Source organism: Microtus oregoni, unplaced genomic scaffold (genome assembly GCF_018167655.1).
Source record: "Microtus oregoni isolate MIOR12 unplaced genomic scaffold, Mior012 000017F_ref0000208, whole genome shotgun sequence".
NCBI classification, from domain to species: domain Eukaryota; kingdom Metazoa; phylum Chordata; class Mammalia; order Rodentia; family Cricetidae; genus Microtus; species Microtus oregoni.
The window spans coordinates 7,021,068-7,042,094 of NW_024543076.1; the positions used below are offsets into that span (position 1 = coordinate 7,021,068).

General features: G+C 42.1%; 1 protein-coding gene across 1 annotated transcript; it reads left to right on the plus strand.

Moving 5' to 3' along the window:
* The first annotated feature begins 1,737 nt into the window (after positions 1 to 1,737).
* Smu1 (SMU1 DNA replication regulator and spliceosomal factor) lies at positions 1,738 to 18,521 on the plus strand. Its single transcript, XM_041667379.1, has 12 exons — positions 1,738 to 1,850; positions 3,977 to 4,187; positions 4,539 to 4,691; positions 5,728 to 5,838; positions 7,189 to 7,317; positions 10,075 to 10,194; positions 11,338 to 11,454; positions 12,333 to 12,460; positions 13,100 to 13,226; positions 15,698 to 15,865; positions 17,018 to 17,170; positions 17,942 to 18,521. Exons 1-12 carry the CDS (start codon positions 1,825 to 1,827, stop codon positions 18,038 to 18,040), a joined length of 1,542 nt encoding a protein of 513 aa, XP_041523313.1. The 5' UTR covers positions 1,738 to 1,824; the 3' UTR covers positions 18,041 to 18,521.
* The last annotated feature ends 2,506 nt before the right edge of the window (positions 18,522 to 21,027 follow it).

A 21,027-nucleotide genomic window follows, 5' to 3' on the forward strand; every position in this document is an offset into this window, starting at 1 on the left:
GATGGTAATAAAACATATTCACAGCACACAGAGGGGAATCCCACATCAGAGTTCCAGGACAGCTAGGGCTACACAGAGAAACCCTAAAATAAAACCAATCAATCAATCAATCAATCAAATAATACTTGATAGATATCAGAAAACTAGAAAGGGGCCTTAAGGAGCAAAAATAGAGGCTTTAAGGAGGGGTAGGAAGGGTTATAAAACACATGGTATGGCGGCAAAAAGGGAATGCCAGGGGCAGAAAGGATTTAGGAGGTGATGAGGGCCAGGGAGATAGGGGAGAAAAGAGAAAGTCATAAGGAAAGTATGAATATGCCTCAAGGAAGCTTGCCACTTTGCAGGGTAATTATAAAGCACTCATTCACTATTATTAAAGACATAATGAACTCGAGTGGCTTATATCTATATAAATAATAAAAAGCCTGAACTTATAAGAATTATAAAAAGCAACTCTATTAAAAAATGAAATATAAATTATGGAAGATACTAAATAAAACCTTGTGTTAAGGAATTACAAAGACTTACTTTTATAGGCAAAATAAAGAAGTGAGTCTAACTGAAGTAAAATGATAGCACGGTGGTGTGGGAGGGCCCTCTGTGTTGCTTTCAGTGGTTAATGAATAAAGAAACTGCCTTGGCCTGTTGATAGGGCAGAACTTAGGTGTGTGTGTGTGGGGAGGACAAAATGGCATGCTGGGAGAAAGGAGGCAGAGTCAGGGGACGCCATAGATCCATCGCCAGAGATAGATGTGCTGAAGCTTAGCTGGTAGGCCACGACCTCGTGGTGATATACAGAATAATAGAAATGGGTTAAATTAATATGTAAGAGTTAGACAGTAAGAAGCTAGAGCTAATGGGCCAAGCAGTGATTTAATTAATACAGTTTCTGTGGGATTATTTTGGTTCTGGGCATCCCGGACAAACAAACGGGTCCTCCTCCTACAGGACAGGTCCAGTGAAATGGCTCAGCAGGTAAAGGGGGTTGCCACAGTCTAACCAAGTTTATCACCTAGACCCACATAGGCAACGAGAGAATTAGCTCCTCTAAAGTTATCCTCTGTGCGTCACATGTATACACACGCACAGTGCACATACCCACACAATAAATAAAATGTAAAGAAAATACTTTTAAGTTTTTTGTTTGAGGCAGGGTCTCTCTATGTAATTTTGACTGTTCTGTAAACCCACCTAATTAATGGCTTGGTGATGGCACACGCCTTTAATTCCAGGATTAGGGAGGCAGAGGCAGGAGGGTCCCTGTGAAGGCACACTAATCCTGAGCAGTAATAGGCTGGGACAGGAAGGCGTGGTTCTGAGTTTTGGAACAGCTAAGCTATCTAAAGAGACTTTGTTTTTGGTTTCTTCGAGACAGGGTTTCTCTGTAGCTTTGGAGCCTGTCCTGGAACTAGCTCTTGTAGACCAGGTTGACCTCGAACTCACAGAGATCCGCCTGCCTCTGCCTCCCGAGTGCTGGAATTAAAGGTGTGCGCCATCATCGCCCGGCTACTCCCGCGTTTATGTTAATGTGCAGTCGCCACTGAGCCAGAAGAGGACGAGCAGAGGAGTTTGTGGCTCCCCGGGCTCGAAGTCAGGAGGTCAGGACCACCTTCTTTTCTGAGCCGTCTCCCCAGCTCCAGAGAGACTTTGGTTTGGACAAGCACGCTAGGCCCCGCCCCTCACGCACTGCGCCACCCCGCATTTCCCCGTCATTCTGAGCCCGTAGCCGGGCGGAAGTGACGCTAGGCGGCCGCCGGAAGTGTCACGAAGTGTTGTGCGACCGAGTCTGTACTGAGACGGGCCTGGACCCGGAGCGATACCGCTATGTCGATCGAAATAGAGTCTTCCGAGTGAGTACGGCTGTGGCTCGTCCCGGCGTTGAGGGCGTGGGGTGGAGGGACTCGAGAGGACGTCTAAGGGGGCTGCGCGCCGGGGCCTTGCGGCCTCGGTGTGCCCGCGGGGAGAGCAGCTCTATGGCGGGCAGCCCGGAGCCCGGCGGCCCGCTGTGGGGCTGGAGAGGCTCGCCGAGCAGACGTGATCGCTGTGCTTGCTCTGCTCGCCCAGCCCTCACTCAGGGCTGTCCCTGTGCCACCGCTCCCCCAGGCTGCCCGCGAGGCAGCTTTTCCTCCTGGTCCCAGCGCTAGTTACCAGAAAGGCTCGGTTGCTTCTGTTTGCGCAAACCCCAGGTGGCGCCGAGTTTTGATTTGCAGTTTGCAGAGTGAGAGCCGCTGTGTGGACCGAGAGACAGAATTTGGGTCAGAAGGATGATGCTTAGCGAAGCCGGGGGCGGCGAGGGGCCAGGCAGGCGTGGAGTTAGTGACGGAAGAGTCTTTGGTGGACTTCTCCATGACTCCTCCCTCTGCCTTTGCTGGCCAACAGGTAAAATGTAAATTAGCAGACGTTTGTGTTCGGAGGGCAAGGGAGGTAGATGTGTCCTGAAGGTCTGCTGAAGGGGGAGGCTTATTAAATCGACTGAGGTGGAGACCTGCTGTGTATTTTTTTTAAACTGGAAACCGGGCGTGGAGTGCGCACATCTGTAATCTTAACACTGAAGAGGAGGGTAGGGAAGGCCTTGTCATTTTTTTTAAACGAACCAGCCAATATTTCCTACAGTAATTTAGATGACTATCTACCTACCTATTTATCTATTCATTTCTTTATTCATTTACTTATTTATTTGGCTTGTCATTTTTTAAATGGACTGAGATTTCCTACAGCAGTGTAGGAATAATGGCGTCTCATTTTTAACAAATGGACCAGATTTCCTAAAGCAATATAGATGATTCTATCTGTCTGTCTGTCTATCTATCTATCTATCTATCTATCGCTGTTTGTCTAATGATTTATTCTATGTATTTTTCTTATCTATCCATTTATTTGGCTTATCATATTTTAAATGGACCAAGATTTCGTACATCAGTGTAGATGATTTAATCCATTTATCTATTTATTCAATAATTTAATCTATTTACTTATTTATTTGGTGCCTCATTTTTAATAAATGTACCAAGATTTCCTACAGCAGTATAGATTCAATCTATATCTATCTAATGATTGAATCTAAATTCATTCACTTATTTGGCTTATAATTTTTTAAATGAACCAAGATTTCCTACAGCGATGTAGATGATCTTATTTATTTATTTAATAATTCAATTTATTTATTTACTTGGCTTGTTATTTTTTAAAAAATGGACCAAGATTTTCTATAGCAATGTAGATGACTATCATATCTACTTATTTGTCTTGTCTTTTTTTAAAAAAAAATAGACTAAGATTTTCTACAGCAATATAGATGATTTAATCCATTATTCAATTAATTAATTTGTTTGGCTTGCCATTTTTTTAATGACCAAGGTGTTTTTTTTTTTAAAAAAACATTTTTTATGGTTTATTTAATGTGCATTGGTGTAAAGGTGTCAGATCCCCTGGAACTGGATCTTCAGACAGTTGTGAGCTGCCATGTGGGTGCTGGGAATTGAACCCAGGTCCTTTGGAAGAGCAGTCAGTGCTCTTAACTACTGAGCCATCTCTCCAGCCCCATGACCAAGGTTTTTAATAGCAATGTAGATGATTCAGTCTATTGATTGATTGATTCACCAATCTATTTATTTATTTAATTTATCTGGCTTTAAAAATTTTAATTTGGGTCGAAGATGTGCGCCCCCACCGCTCCAGATGTTTTAAAAAAGACATCATTGACTATTGTAGGTGTAAAGTGTCTCAACAGGTGTCCAGTAAATCCAGTGATCAAAATGAGAAAGGCAACCAGCTTTCTTTCTGAGTGGGAAACATTGGGCAGACAAGTTCCCCTTTCTGAACCCCAGTTCTTCTATCTTTAGCTGGAAGTTTGGAACCTTGATTCTGTGATTGTTTGCCGAGTTTTACTCTCAATAACTAAATGGAAAGTGGGTAGTAAAAGGACTAATCGGTGGCTGGAGCTCTCCGGGCTGATGGCTGTCTTGTTTTCTCTCAGTGTGATTCGTCTCATCATGCAGTACTTGAAGGAGAACAGTTTGTACCGGGCATTGGCCACCTTACAGGAGGAGACCACTGTCTCTCTCAATACTGTGGACAGCATTGAAAGTTTCGTGGCTGACATTAACAGTGGCCATTGGGATACTGTTTTACAGGCTATACAGTCTCTGAAATTGCCAGACAAAACCCTTATTGATCTCTATGAACAGGTAAGAGTGAAGTGATGTTTCTGAGCTTTGTGGGTTGGTCCTTAATGGAGAGTATCAGTGAGCCTTCCTTCCAGAGCCTAAGGGATATAACTGGCTGGAAATTCACATCGTCAAGACTCAGTAGTGTATTTTTTTTTTCTTTCTTGGAAGATTCAACATTTAGTCCCAGCACTTAGGAGGCAGAGGCAGGTGGGTGTCTGTGAGTTCCAGGCCAGCCTGGTCTACAGAGTGAGTTCCAGGATAGTCAGGGCTACACAGAGAAACCCTGTCTTAAGGAGAGGGTTGGGAGGAAGAAGAAAAAGACTGATGAAGAGGAAGTTCTGAAAAATGAATTTTCTTTCCATTGTCCAGGTTGTTCTGGAACTGATAGAACTTCGTGAGTTGGGTGCAGCCAGGTCCCTTCTGAGACAGACAGACCCCATGATTATGTTGAAGCAAACACAGCCAGAGCGCTATATTCATCTGGAAAACCTCTTAGCCAGGTCTTACTTTGATCCTCGTGAGGTAAGGACATGGTAGTGAAAAGACATCCTTGTTAACTGTGAAAATTAAATAAAATTTTTTAAATTGCAAAATTACTTTTTAATTTTTGTTTGTGTATATGTTTGGGTGGATAGATATGTGTAGAGGTCAGAGAACCACCTACAGGAGTAGGATCTTCTACCATGGGATCCAAACTCATTTCATCATGGGTGGTGGCAAACACCTTTTTCCCACAGTGCGCTCTCATCCACCAATGAGATGTATAAATGCATCATTTTATACACATATGTACACACAGATGAGATGTATAAATGCATCATTTTATACACATACATACACACAGATGAGATGTATAAATGCATCATTTTATACACATATGTACACACAGATGAGATGTATAAATGCATCATTTTATACACATATGTACACACAAATGCAGTTTCTTTCCCAATGGACTTTCACTAGAGGGCTTCCAAAATGAAGAAGAATGCAATAGGAACTAGGTAATAGAAAGTTAGATTTCTGAAGAATATGAGTCTTCGACCCTGCAAATATTTCAGAAACTATAATCCTACCTCTATTATGACTTACATGGCCTCTTCAGGAATAACAGTATGGACTGACTGATTCCAACTCTCTTCCATATTTCAGAAATGCAAGAGTGCAGAATTGCAAAGTTACTTTAAAATACTAAATCTATTTAGTTTAGCACCTGTTTAACTGGGTATTTTATTTTATTCTGAGAATGTCTTATTTCCTTTGCTTTTGAAAACAATTTAATTTTTATTATATTTAAAATGTGTGTGTGTTTGTGTACATATGTGTGTACATAGGTGTACATGTGTGCTTGTGTGCACAATCCTCAGAAGGCCGGATGTATTGAATTCCCCCCTGAAACTGGAGTTATAGGGAGTAGTGAGCTGCCCAATGTGGGTTCTGGGAATTGTTTTTTTGCAAGAGTAGTACATGCTCTTAACTACTAAGCTTTAATTATATATATTCATGCCTTTCTTCTCCTTGGAAATGATACCAACTCTTTTTTTTTTTTTTCTTTTAGGCCTATCCAGATGGAAGCAGCAAAGAGAAAAGGAGAGCAGCGATTGCCCAGGCATTAGCTGGAGAAGTCAGTGTGGTGCCTCCATCTCGTCTCATGGCATTGCTGGGACAGGTAAGTGAATACCTGTAGAACTGAAATTATCCTGAACTACTGGTACTGTTTTCTGTGTATAAGGCATATTTCTGAACTAAGGAAATTATACACCCTGGGAGTAGAGCCTACCTACAAGTTGGGCTGATTGCTCAGAAGCTGTACTGAGCCACCTTTTTCCTCTTTTCCTGGATCGGCAGTGTAGACAAACCATTCAGAACGTAATCTCTGCATCATTTAGAATTATGTTGAGATGTGCTAGGGAACTTGGAATACTGTTAATGCTCCGTAGAATCCATACTCTTTGAGCTCCCTGGTCTTGTCAAGCTGGGGCTGTAGTTGAGTTGGTAGGACAGACTGTTTGCTTCTGTGCTGGAGATTTTAGATTTGCTCCCAACCAAAACCAACAGTGAGACTTTATTTTCTGACACATAAAAATACATATGTATTTATGATATTGCTGTGAGGATTTGTGTGTGTGTGCACAAATCCCAGCACCTGGGCGATGCAGGCAACTTAGGGAGGAAAGGGTTTATTTCATTATACACTCCATCAGCATCTGGGGAAGCCAGGTAAGCTCAAAGCGGAGACCTAGAGGTGGGGACTGAAGCAGAAATCAGTTAATTATGCTGCTTACTGTCTTGCTCGTTTTACTTTCTTAGACAACCAAGGGTGCTCCTGCACAGTGGACTGGGCCTCTACATCATTAACCAAGAAAATGCCTTGCCCACAGGCCAGTCTGATGGAGGCAATTTCCAACTTGAAATTCTGTCTTCCCAGATTGGTTTGTGTGTCAAGTTGGCAAAAACTCCATCGGGAGTGCAGAGATGTTCAGATAGCATTCATTAGATAAGGTGTTGAAAGCAGTGCAAACGTTCACTAATATATTGAATAGGTAAACTGAAACACCAATAGATAGTGTATTGACAACCATTAAACCTGATAGCTTTGTAATCCTAATACATATGAGCATGCATATGTATGGCATGTAATAAATAGTATGATGTGATACTAGATGAAACAGAATATAAACTTAGTATATAGTATAATTACTAATACAGTAATTAAACACATCGTGAGAGGAAAATGACAGAAGGAATTATTGTGCAGTGTCATTAGTGGCTGGTTTTGAGTTTGGAACTCTGGGAAATTTCTGCTTTACAATTTTCGTTTATAATAAAGGAAAACAGGTGTGAGATACAGTTTTTGCCTGTCAGAGTCTTTCATGAAAAGTCCATGTTCTGTGACACACTGAATGGGAGATTATGTTTGGATAGTAGGAAACTGGAAACTGGAGAGCGTTTTCTGGACCTCGTTCTTTCAGGCACAGTTTGCCTGAGCAGCAGATCGCTGTGCTTTCTGTTTCCACAGGCGTTGAAGTGGCAGCAGCACCAGGGCTTGCTTCCTCCTGGTATGACCATAGATTTGTTTCGAGGCAAAGCAGCTGTCAAAGACGTGGAAGAAGAAAAGTTTCCCACACAGCTGAGCAGGCATATTAAGGTAATCTCTGATAAAGACAGCTGGTAATTAGTTGAGTACTCATCATGTGCAGAGCCAGGTCCTGTTGTCAGGAGCTGGGATACCAGGGAGAAGGGCTTGACAGTACTCACGGTTCTCTCGGTGTCCTTTGGGGTACTGCTGGAACCTGGCAGTGGCACATGTCAGTTGTAGATACATATTTGACATTCAGCCCATAATCCTATATTTGGGAAAATGGTTTAATTGGGACTATAGAATTTTCCATATTTATGTCCTATTAAATATTTGTACTTGCCGGGCGGTGGTGGCACACGCCTTTAACCCCAGCACTTGGGAGGCAGAGGCAGGCAGATCTCTGTGAGTTCGAGGCCAGCCTGGTCTACAAGAGCTAGTTCAAGGACAGGAACCAAAAGCTACGGAGAAACCCTGTCTCGAAAATCAAAAAAAACAAAAAAAATTGTGCTTAGTCTGCTGCATGTCAGGCTAAGGGTTAGCCATGGATCTTAAAGCTGACTCGTGTTGTTAAGGAGAATAATTTTGCCTTATGACTTAGATACTGTGTGAGTGCATGCCAAGGATTAGATCTAGAACCTTAACATACCTCTGAGCTAAGCCTCGAGACCTTGATTGTATTGGGAAACTGTTTTAGGAAAAGGAGATCAAATAGTTCGGCTTCCAGAACTAATGGTGTGTGCTTAGTGCCTTAGCTTCTCTGTAGTTTTGTGCTCTGATTGCATTAATGAATTTTAAAATGCTGAGTGTTCATGGTGTTAAGGAAATGGCTCAGTGGATAAAATGCTTGCTGTGCAAAAATTCCCAGTGCCCACGTAAAATTGAGCATGTTAGCATGCATATATAAGCCTAGTGCTGGGGCAGAGGGAGGCAGGTATTCTAGCAGAATATGGGGTTGCTTCAGGTCTAGTGAGAGATTCTGTCCTGAAAAATAAGGTGGAGAGAGGTAGAATATGATTCCTTGACCTCTAACCTCCAGATGAGCATGCATGGGTGAGTGCATCTGCATGAACATGTGCACATGTGCATATACTGTACTGCAAATGTGCACACACAGATGTGCATATTCCTTAACTCTGACTTTGGTTCAGTAGTTTGTATTTGTCTTTTCTGCACTGTGTGTTCTAATTTGCATGCGATAGTATTTTTGAGTAGTACCTTTATTTGCCTTGGTCGAAGACTTTATTCAGTTAGAGATCATTCTGTTGGTGCTACTGGGCTAGAAGTTTTCTGGAATGAATATTTTGCATTAGAGCTAGACAGTGGGGTGGTTGTGGCACAGGCTTTTAATCCCAACACTCAGGATACGGAGGCAGGTTCTCAGAGTTTCAGGCCAGCTTGATCTATCGAGGGAGTTCCAGGACAGCCGGGGCTACACAGAGAAACCCTGTCTTGAAAAATAAGTAAGTAAATAAAGTGGTGATGTGCCCCAGTAATGCCTGCAGGCCAAAGCAGGAAGACTCAAGTTGAAAGCCTGTCTTATCCCTAGACACAGTGGCCTGGGGATAGTTTGGTAGAGCCTAGTATGTGTGGACCCTGGGTCTGTATCCCAGCACCAAAAAAGGAAAATCAGCGTTATTATCTGTCTGCTGTCCTGTGGTTTCCCTGACACTGGAACATAGTCAGTGCAAACGCTAGGAAGGCACTTAGCAAGCGAATAATTCGTCCAATGATTAGTCCTAGTTTTCTTCCCTAAAGGTGGGTAGATAGATTAATTTATTTAATGTATGAGTGTTTTGTGTGCATGTCTGTGTACTACATATGTGCCTAGTGCCTGTAGAGGCCAGAAGGGGGCATCAGGTCTCTTAGAACTATAGTTACAGATGGTCCTGAGGTGCCATGTGGGCTCTGGGAGTGGAATTCAGGTCCTGTGCAAGATCATCCAGTGCTCTTAACCGCTGAGCCATCTCTCCAGCTCTTAGTCCTAGTTTTGTGAGCCACATATTATCACTGATTCAATAAAAGGTTATGAAATAATGATGAAAATTTTATTTACAACACTCTTATTTTGAAAATGAGTCCCCTCTTCCATCCAGATACACAACAGAAACCTTAAACCATGTTAACTTGGAATGGAAAGGCCTTCTGATTGCTGATTCTGGCAGAAAGTTACGGCTTGTGCTAACTGAATTATTTGTTTTATATCTCATGTTAAAAAAATTTTCCCCCATATACCACCACACACTCTGTGTGATGATGTATCCCAGTATTTAGGGTTCCTGCAGAAGGAAGATCTCATTAGAGGACAGGGTTCCAGTGGGCTACATTGAGTTCTTGGCCATCTTAGGCCACATAGTGAAATCATCTTCGAAAGGACAAAACCTTGTGTTTTTTCCCATTTTTTTTCATTAACTAATTTTATTATTAAAACAGGAACAACATTTAGATATAAAACTGGTCAGAGAAAGCATCTACCAGGGTCCATGTGTAGAAATGCCTTCCAATACTCCACAATATGGGCCATCTGGGATTATATGCAAGGGCTGGGTTTCTTTTTTTTTTTTTAATATTTATTTATTTATTATGTATTCAATATTCTGTCTGTGTGTATGGCCAGAAGAGGACACCAGACCTCATTATAGATGGTTGTGAGCCACCATGTGGTTGCTGGGAATTGAACTCAGGACCTTTGGAAGAGCAGGCAATGCTCTTAACCACTGAGCCATCTCTCCAGCCCAAGGGCTGGGTTTCTTAAAAGGCTAAAATGGAAATCGTTTAAAGGCCCTTAGGTAACAATTTATGTGTTCTTTGTTTCACTTGAAACAGTTTGGTCAGAAATCGCACGTGGAGTGTGCTCGGTTCTCTCCAGATGGTCAGTATCTGGTCACTGGATCTGTTGATGGATTTATTGAAGTGTGGAACTTCACTACAGGAAAAATCAGGAAGGTAAAGTATTAAAAATGCATTAACTTTTAAAGGAAGAATTGCTAATTTTCAGTTAATTTTGTCTTATTTGTGAGTTATATGATTGAGGAAGGGTCTTTATGAAAGATGTATTTTTATAGTTTAAACTCATTTAAGCTCATTTTAAGTTGAGTTTCTATTAAATGGGAGAAACCTTTGTTATCTGTTCATGAGTTTTTATTGAAAACATTTTGGTTGGAATGAGTTACGTGTCTGTAATATTCAGAAAGGGTCATGAGATCTTCAAGAGAAGTGTACAGCTCTTACTCTCATCCTTGAGGCATCAGAGCTCTTCTTTGGTTGATTCAGGGCTACCCATTCCTTAGCTTTAAAGGGATGTTCTGTGTGTGTTAGCAGTTACTTACGTGTCCTTTTAGTAATGTTACACAGAGGGCAACATACATGCCACGTACTGTATTATGCCCTCGATTTCCTCTTTGTAGTGTTTGAACTACTTTGCAGTGCAAGGAAGGGAAGCATGGTCTATGTATAGTCTCTTAGAGATTGTTGCCAGTCTCACCTAATTTTAGTACTAATTGTATTTTTCATATGAGTGAAGTTTATATGTAAATAGCCACCAAATTTTTCTGTTCTGTGAAGTCTATGACCACGTTCACCATGTGAGTGTGTTCAGGTACAGATGGACATATGTATGTGTTTGTGAGACCAGAGGAAACCTTGGGTGTTTAGTCAAGTGTTGTCCTCCTTGTTTTGACATAGGATCTCTTAGTGGCGGGGAACTCCTCAAATAGGCTAGCTTGGATGCTCTGCGAGGTCCAGACTTAGCTCTGCTCTCCTAGCTCTGGGGTAACAAATGGGTACCATAATTTTTCCCCCCATATGTGTTCAGGAGTGCTCCTAAGATAGTAACTTCCCAGCCCCTTTGTCCATTTTCTTATTTATTTCTTTTTTGAAATGAGGACTTTCTATCTTAAGGAAATCAAAATATGCATTGCAGGTGCTGGGGCAATGGCTCAGTGGTGAAAGCACTTGCCGTGCAAACATAAGGACAGAGTTCAGGGCCCCAGAACTCCTGCTTTCCGTGAATTTCTGGGGTCTGGGTGGGGCCACTGGGGCAGTGGTTTGATTTTGTGTTATTTTAATAACTGTTAATCATCACTTTAGGATCTTAAGTACCAGGCCCAAGATAACTTCATGATGATGGATGATGCTGTCCTCTGCATGTGTTTCAGCCGAGATACTGAAATGTTAGCAACTGGGGCCCAAGATGGAAAGATTAAGGTATGGAATGCTTAGATTTAGACATTTAAAAAATTTTTAATGGTGTGATACACATGACATTTACTACCAAAATAACTCCTATATATTAAGCATCCATTTGATGCTAATCCCCTTTTCATTTTCAGTTTTACTAATAATCCTGTCTGGGATGGTCCATTAACATATTTGCAGTCACACAGCTGGTAAATTACAGATCTGGCACTTCAGTCCAAATATGTTCATGTCTGTCTTGGTTGTAGGGCAATATATGTAATGTACTGCAGGTTAATATTTCCTTTCTTCCTTCTTTTTCTCTGTATCTATCTATCTGTCTGTCTGTCTGTCTATCTATCTGTAGGGGATGGTATTAGCTGTGGCTTGTTTTTAGTTGCTGATAATGCAACTGGGAGGTAAAATAAGGAAATAGTTCCTGCTTAATAGACTTGGCTACTATTTTTTTTGTCTTCTCTTCTTTTGTGGTGTTGAACTTGGGGCCTTGTGAATGTTAGGCAAACACTCTTACCACTGGGTTGTGTTTTATTTTATATGTATGAGTGTTTTGTCTTCATGTGTATATGTGTGCACCACTTGTGTGCCTGGTGCTTTAAAGTCAGAAGGCAGCATCAGATTCCCCTGGGACTGGACGTACAGGTAGTTCTGAGTCACCCTGTAGGTATTGGGAATTGAATCTGGGTCCTCTACAAAAGTAAAAAGTGCTCTTAACTACTGAGCCGTCTCTGCAGTTCACCACTGTGTCTTGAATCCATATTATTGTACTACTGCAATAGACATGCCAGATTGGACTGTAGGCATGCATCTTTGCTGCTACCTTGGTGTGTTAGTGCTGTATTGTCAGCTGTCCCTGCCAACACTTCATTCACATTTTTATCTTCTTAAAGGTGTGGAAGATTCAGAGTGGACAGTGTTTAAGGAGATTTGAAAGGGCACACAGTAAAGGTGTCACCTGTCTAAGCTTTTCAAAGGACAGCAGTCAGATCCTCAGTGCATCTTTTGACCAAACAATAAGGTAAGAGGAGTCCCAGAGCAGTCCTTATGACAGTTTGATAAAATAAGGCCCCAGAGGGAAGTTACTCGTGAGTCTTCATGCGTTCCCAAGATGGGGTGGTATGGAGAACAAGGCCCTGGTAGGTCTCATCTCCTCAGGTTCAGGTGGCCCAGCGCTTTGGTATCCAGATATCCAGAAGGATTTGAGAGGGTGAAATAACAGTGTTTCATTTTTCTCAGTGTGTGGTCTGTGATGCTGGGTTGGGAGGTAGAAGCTTGGACTCCCAACCCTTGGAAGGCAGAGACAGATGGACTGCGAATTCTAGGGCAGCTTGAACTCCCTAGTGAAGCATTTGTTTTAAAAAGCAAAAATGTGGCCAGGTGGTGGTGGCGCATGCCTTTAATCCCAGCACTCGGGAGGCAGAGGCAGGCGGATCTCTGTGAGTTTGAGACCAGCCTGGTCTACAGAGCTAGTTCCAGGACAGGTTCCAAAGCTACAGAGAAACCCTGCTTCGAAAAACCAAAAAAAAAAAAAAAATGTGGTTTTTACTGTGTACATTTCATCATTTAATATTGTAATACTTTTGTAATTCATCTAAAATGCATTCAGTGATTTGTTTCCACATAACATAATAAATATTCTTTTAATTTTATTTGATAGAATTCATGGTTTAAAATCTGGAAAAACACTGAAGGAATTTCGAGGCCATTCCTCCTTTGTTAACGAGGCAACATTTACCCAGGATGGACATTACATTATCAGCGCATCTTCTGATGGCACTGTGAAGGTAGAGTATCATCACTGACTCCTGGGATGTCCTCCTCACTGTTGCTCTTTAAGACGGTACCATTGATCAGGATGGTGATGATACAGCTGTGAGTCGGAGGCAGGCATGCTGTGGGTGTTCCCTGTTTGTTGGTCTATATCATACACACTCATAACCTCACACTCAGACAACCCAATCTTTATCTCATGTGTAGAAACATAAGTGATCCTTCATCCATAGGTACACACAGTAGTTCAGCCTCTCTTCCTGTGAATATTAGCCACTACTTGTAATCAGATTCAGAAATGTTTCAATGACCAAATGCCCTTTTTGTGTTTCTTCCCAAATTAAGTCTTTCCTTATATCTGAAGGGGAGTGAGGGAGAGAAAGCATAGAAATACAAGCCTCCCAGCAGTTGGGAGACAAAGGCAGGAAGACTTCTACAAGTTCAATCCAGCCTAGGCTGTATAAAAAGGACCTTGTCCTAAAAACAGAGGGGCTGGAGAGACAGCTCAGTAGGTAGAAGTGCTTGCTGCTCCTGCAGAGAACTCCATTCAGTTCCCAGCACTTAAATGGTAGCTCATAGCCATCTGTAACTCCACTTTCGGTCTCTGTGTGCACTGTATGCTTATGGTGCACGTCCGTCCATGCAGGCAAACATGTGTATCCATAAATAAAAGTAAATAAACTCAACTTTCAAATAGTCCTTTCCCAACATATCTCAACTGAAAGTAATGACTCTTTATTCAGTATCTTTAAAGATTTAGTTATTTCAGGGGCTGGGGAAATGGCTCAGTAGTTAGTAGTTGCTCTTCCAGAAAACCAGGTTTGATCCTTTGTGTTAGACAGCTCACAGTTTCCTGTATCTCCAGTTCCAAGGGTATTAGTGATTGATTGATTGATTGATTTTTGAGACACGGTTTCTCTGTGTATGTAGCCTTAGCTGTTCTGGAACTCGCACTGTAGACCAGGCTGGCCTCAAACTCACAGAGATCCACCTGCCCCTGCCTTCCAAGTGCTGGGATTAGAGGTGTGAACCACCACACCCATCCTAAATAAAAAATTTAAAGGACCTTATTTCTTGGAAAAGTTGAGAAACTCCAGTAGAAAATTGATTGCTGAACACCAGAAGATTGTGGCAGGTAACCATATTTACCTTGAACATCTAGTGGGGCAACCATTTCTCCCTACAGATGTTTAGAAGACATTTGTGTTGTCTGGAGCTGTTAGTCACAGAGGAAAAGCACTGGGAGCGTGCTGTAGAGGCTCTTCACCCCCTAGTGAGGGGTATCTGAACAGTGCCATGCAGCCCTTTTTTGTATCTTCTCTAAGTTCTCTGACTACACTCTTTGAGTTCATAAGCCTAGAAGGACAAGGTAAGAACTGAGTATTCCAGGTGGCTGAGTGGCTCTGCCTTTTAGGTTCTCATATATGTGCCAATGCTGTGATCTTTTTGACCATATTCACCTCAGCCTCACCAAATCAGAGTTTTTAAAACAGGGCGCTAAATTGACGTCTCTTTTGGTGTTAATGCCTTTTGAGCGTTTTTGTTTGCGTTTGTACATGTAGATATGTACATGTTTCCTTGTGTACTTTGAGGCCAGAGCAGGTCAGCACTGGGTGGTGTTCCTTAGTTGCTTCTCCGTTTATGTGTTTTTCTTCCTTTTTTCTCTTTTTTAATGATTTATTTACATATTTTTGTATTTATATGTACAAAAGTGCTCTATCTGCATGTATGCTTGCACACCAGTAGAGGGCATCAGATCCCATTGTAGGTGGTTGTGAACTACCATGTAGTTGCTGGGAATTGAACTCAGGACCTCTAAAAGAGCATCAGTGCTCTTAACCTGAGGCTTCCCTCCATGGAGACCTGCCCTTTTTTTGTGGGTGGAGGGGTTCTGGAATGCACCACCTTGCGCTAGGATTCAAAGATCTAGGCCCCAGAGCCCTAAGGCTTGTAGTGAGTCTTTCCAGTGCTGGGATTGCTGGCACCCACCTTTTATGTGGTAGCTGGAACTCAAACTTAAGTCCTCAAAATAGAAAGTGACTAGCAGGCACTTTTCTGAGCCATGTCCTCAGTCCCTGGGTTATTCTCCCCTTCCTTATTTCCCTTTTATATTCTTTCTCATCTTTCTCAAACTAGGGATCCTTTTGCCTCGTCCTCCTGATGCTTGAAATTACAGGTCTCATACCTGATATTTTGTTTAGTTTGAGACAGGATCTTGCTATACAGTAGCCCAGGCTAACCTTGAACCCTCCCCTTAATGAGTGCTGGGATTAAAGGTGTGTGCCAGTGTGCTAGCTTCTAGCTGTTTATGAAGATAGCATGATCCTGAAAAATAAATGATTTTTATTATTTAGTTTGTGGTTTTCATTTTATTATGCCGCTTAAATGCTGAGGAATGCTTACTATACATGTGGCAGTATTGGTTATTTGATTTTCTTAAACCTAATTGTTAATCTAAGTGTTATGTTTTATATTTTTGTAATAGATCTGGAACATGAAGACCACGGAATGTTCAAATACCTTTAAATCATTGGGCAGTACTGCAGGGACAGACATTACCGTCAATAGCGTGATTCTGCTTCCTAAAAACCCAGAGCACTTTGTTGTGTGCAACCGATCAAACACAGTGGTCATCATGAACATGCAGGGGCAGGTGAGTACTCAGAAGGTGCTTCTGCACTGGACTTGGTTCTGGTCCGTATTGTGGTCAATCAAGGGTCACTGTTTCTAAGCTATATAAGCTGTATTTATTTATAGATACTCATGCAGAAGCACATCCTTTCTGCAGTGTGTGTATGATGCTTTTTCATCCTTCATCTAATCTGTCTTTTGATTTCTGAGACAGTATCCTACTGTGTAGCCTGGGCTGCCCTCAAACTCAATGATCCTCCTGTCTCAGACTTCTGAGTGTTGGGATTATAATACACTACTATGCCCAGCCAGCTCTGGTCTGTCCTTTAGCTTTTAGGACTGACCTGAAGATTATCCCTTTTAGTTTTAGGGAGGTCCAGTATGGTGTGGGTCGCTTTCTTGGGATATCTAACTACCACAGGCGAACTAATAGATATTAATGGGATACTAATAGAAAGAAAACAGCAGTGTCTCACTGTGTAGCCTAGGCTGGTCTTGAATTCTGAATCCTCCTTCCTCAGTCTTCTAAGTGCTGAAACTGCAGGTGATCACTCAGGGTGAATTTAAAGTTGTATATCATAAAGGAAAATCGTAGTGTTCCTTCCTGGGTGGAGGATGGGTGTTGTGTCTGGTAAGAGTGGACTGGTGAATGTTAAGTCCAGGTAGCCTTGAAAACTGAGGTGTATTGATTTAGAAGATGGTTGTTTGTGAGATGAATTTGCCTCATGAGAACATGGGCAATAAAGTAACTGAAGGACAGGGCTGGTGACTTGGGTGCAAAATTCAAAATTTCTGACTGCTACTTAACTAAGTTAAATTTACCTTTTGAATATTTTCAGGCAGGAAGATGTAACATACGATGAATGAAACTGGCAATAGTAACCAAAGTGCAAAATAACAGTGTAAAAAAATGTCAGGTTTTAAAATTTTGTTTTCTGGGTGTGTGACACATGTCTTTAATCCCAGCACTTGGGAAGTTGGAGGCAGAAGGATCAGGAATTCAGTCAACCTTGGCTGCAGAGCAAGCTTGAGACCAGCCTGGCTACATGACCCTATCTGCAGACATAAAGTCCTCATTAAACGTTAGGTCGGTGGTAGTTTAGACTGCTGCCCCTGCCCGCAGTTGCCCTGCTACAAGTCTGGTGTTTGCTTTTGTTTTGGGTGCGGTGTCTAGATTGTCAGAAGCTTCAGTTCTGGTAAGAGAGAAGGTGGTGACTTCGTTTGCTGTGCCCTCTCTCCCCGCGGTGAGTGGATCTACTGTGTTGGGGAGGACTTCGTGCTCTACTGCTTCAGCACAGTCACCGGCAAGCTGGAGAGAACTCTGACGGTGAGTCAAAGACCACATATGGGATATCCATGGGCGTCCATGTCCTCTGACTCTCCAGGCAGGCTGCCATCAGTGTGAACCTCCTTAGAAAACATGCAGTCGGGGAGTTTACCAATGAATATGATTGTATCATATATTAGAAATCAGGTGTATTGTAGCACAGTTTGGCTTCAGAGAAAGAGTAAACAGTACAGAAAGCAGAGAAGGAACAGCTTGCTAGCTAGGCCTGACTTTCCGGGGCTGAAGGATTGGAGAGACAAGCTTTCTTCATTCCTTTTGGAGGTAACTACTTGGATATTATCCTTCCAGTTTGATTGCTTTTGACACTTTCAGCTTTATGCTACTAAAAATTTCAACTAAATTGAAGATATTATGAGGAATAATTTTTTTTTCCTGTATCTTTCCAAGACAGTTTTTCTGTGTAGTCCTGGCGGTCCTGAACTCACAGAGATCCTCCTGCTTCTGCCTCCTGAGTGTATAGGGAGGGATTAAAGGCATGTGCCACAGCTCAGTTTATGGGGAACAGTTAATACCAGTTGCTATAATACATGGTCCCCCAATTTTAGTGATTTAACAAAATAAAAGCTTTATTTCTGATTATGTCACAATTATTACATCACAACGTGGTGTGGATTGGAGAACCCTCTTTAAGTAGTGCTGTTTAGAATATATGACCTCTCAGGGTCTCTTTTTCTCCCCAGCCATCTCTAAAGGCCTCTTGAGAGTGCTTTAAGTAAGACCTGTGTACCCTGACTGCTTTCCGTGTTCTAGGTTCATGAGAAGGATGTGATTGGGATTGCACACCACCCGCATCAGAACCTGATTGCTACCTACAGTGAGGATGGACTCCTGAAGCTCTGGAAACCCTAAGTTTCTTTTACAATGGAGACGTGTTCATGTGTTACTTTTACTTTTCATATCTGCCTAAGCAAAGATACTGTCTGAATAAGTCACAAGAATAATTGTGCAAAAATTCATGTTTAAATAGAAATTATCATTTAAAGTTTTTTCTTTTTCTGAGATGTGGGTTTCTCTGTAATCCTGGCTGTTCTGAAACACACTCTGTAGACCAGGGTGGCCTTGAACCCAAGAGATCTGCCTACCTCTCAAGTGTTTGAATTAAAGGTATGAACTCCCACCCCCTTTGCCGGCTTGCTTTTAGAGAGCATTTTAAAGGGGAATCATTAACTGGGGAATTCATTTAATGTTTTCATTAATCTCTACCAAAAGACTTTAAATACTGTTAATTAAAACGTGTCCTAGCATAAAATGTGTAAATAAGTCACTGTGCCATATTCAACAGTTGTGGGATTTTTTAAAAAGATTTTAATAAACTTAATACCTTTCTGAAGACTTTACCATAAGTGTTAATAGGGAGAAAGAGAATCATTCTTGAACCTTAGGTCTGATATTCAGTTCCTGGGGTAGTTTAGGACTAACATGAAAAAGGCCTGGTGACACACAATCACATTCCGCTGTCAGCGTCTGAGCTCTGTCTGCCCTTTATGTTCAGGCTTGCTTCAATGTAGCGCTTATGTTCGGGTTGGAACTAGTTACAGGGTGATGTATGGGATTTTTGAAGTTTAGACATCCTTTTTTGGAGGATGATTTGGCACTGAAAATGTACTGTTGTGAAGAAAAAGTAGAAAAGGACTGGAGATTTAAATTCTCTTGTAATGTGTATCAGTTAGCTGAAGAAAAACATTTCAACAATTCTTGAAAATGAGTTCCACATTAATGTCCTGATTTCAACCAACAATGTAGAGAGCATTCGTAATGTATGCTAAGCTGTTCAAGAGAGTGAGGCCTTCTCCTAGGCTTTTTTTTTTTTTTTTTTGGTTTTTCGAGACAGGGTTTCTCTGTGGTTTTGGAGCCTGTCCTGGAACTAGCTCTGTAGACCAGGCTGGTCTCGAACTCAAAGAGATCCGCCTGCCTCTGCCTCCCGAGTGCTGGGATTAAAGGCGTGCGCCACCACCGCCCGGCCTCTCCTAGGCTTTTAAGTCATTACCAAGTTTCCACATTTTGGGCTCAGTTGGTAGAATGCTAGCCTAGCACACATGTCTGATTTCCCAGTGCCACATAAACTTGCATGCCTGTATTCCAGCAGTTGGGAGGTAGAAGCAAGAGGACTAGAAATTCAAGTTAGCTCTATAGTATGTTCAAGGCTAGCCTGGTCTACAAATTGAGTTCCAGGAAAGTCAGGGCTGTTTACACAAAGAAACTCTTGTCTTGAACCCCTTGGCCCCCCAAAAGCACAAGTTTAAGGTCAACATGGGAGGCTATAGGGGAACCATGTCTTTTTTATCTTTATTTATTCTTGGTCTTTCAAGACAGGGTTTCTCTGTGTGAGTTGTAGCTGTCCTGGAACTAGCTCTTGTGGACCAGGTTGGCCTCAAACTCATGGAGATCTTCCTGCTTCTGCCTCTAGAGTGCTGGGATTAAAGGTGTGCGCTGCTACAGGGACTGTTGCATGGTATACCAGTAAGCTAAGGGATAAACTGGTAGTTTCTAGTTTCTGAGATTACATTTGGAAAATTTCTAGCAGACCACCTTTTGTTTATCCTTCAGCTACTTTTGGAAGGAACTTGCAAGACTGGCCTGCCTTAAGCCCTTCCTGCCCAGCTTTCTCTAGGGCTAGAGGTAGGAACCACCCTCCTGGAGCAGTCCTGTGCTAAGGCAGCATTAAAGTCGATGCTCACTTCTGGTACCCACTTCCCAACGAAGTAGCCAAGTTGGGAGAAACTCCCATGTGGTATACAGAATGCGACCTGCTCAAAGGCTGACATCTGGTGGCTAACTCGGCAATTCCCCCAAGCCAGAGGTTACAGGGGCCTAATGAAAGCTCAATACCTGGGACTTGATTATAAAGTCATGTTTGAAGAAGGTAGTAGTTTTGGTGTGGCCCACCAGACAATCCTGGTGTTCTGTTCCCTACTTAGTTGACAATCATGATGGGTAATGTTTTTTAGAAATGCCAACAGTGTAATTCTAGGGTGTAGTTTTCTCATTGGTTTCTGATTCTTGCAAGTCAGTTTTGTTTTAGGTTCGAGCTGACTCACAATCTGAATTGTCTTAAGTATTTACCTCCTGTGACTGTCCATGTTATCATGGACAAGAATAGAAAGGACAAGCAGCTGGACTCCAGTCTGCTTTTATGTTTTACTCACCCAGTAGCTTGTTTGAAAGACACTCTCAGGTCCCACCCAAACTAGTACTGAGATTCATCCAGCAAGCATAACTGTATACAGCACTTTACATCATCTTTTCACTAGGTGTTCATTTTGACTGTTTCCAAAGGTCTTAATTAAATGCAACAGCTCTTCTGTACTTCACAGCTTTTGTTAGCATCTCACATCTGGAAAGCTTCAAGTACAGTATGTATGTTCAAGGTGACGTTTTCCTGCTTTGAGTTTAAAACTGGATGTAGTGGTGCATGCCTTTAATTGCAGTCAATCAGGAGACAGAGACAGGTGGATCTCCATGAGTAAGGCCAGCCTAGTCTACAGAGTGAGTTCCAGGACAGACTCCAAAGTGAACCAAAGAAACCCTGTCTTGAACCTCTCCCCCCAAAATGAAAAAAAAAAATGCTAAATTTAGCTTGACATTTAACTTGCAAAGTTTGTTTTTGAAGGGCGGGGTTTTCTGTGTAGCCCAGGATGCCCTAAACTTGCTCTGTAAACCAGACAGGCCTTGAAACCATGAGATCACCTGCCTCTTCCTCCCGGTGCTTTATTAAATGCTTGAGCCACCATTTGCCCAAATTGAGTTTTAACTGTTTTGTTTGCATGTATGTATGTATATCAATGTCTATGTTTCATGCCTGAAATGGGTGTCTGATAACTGAACCTGGGTCCTTA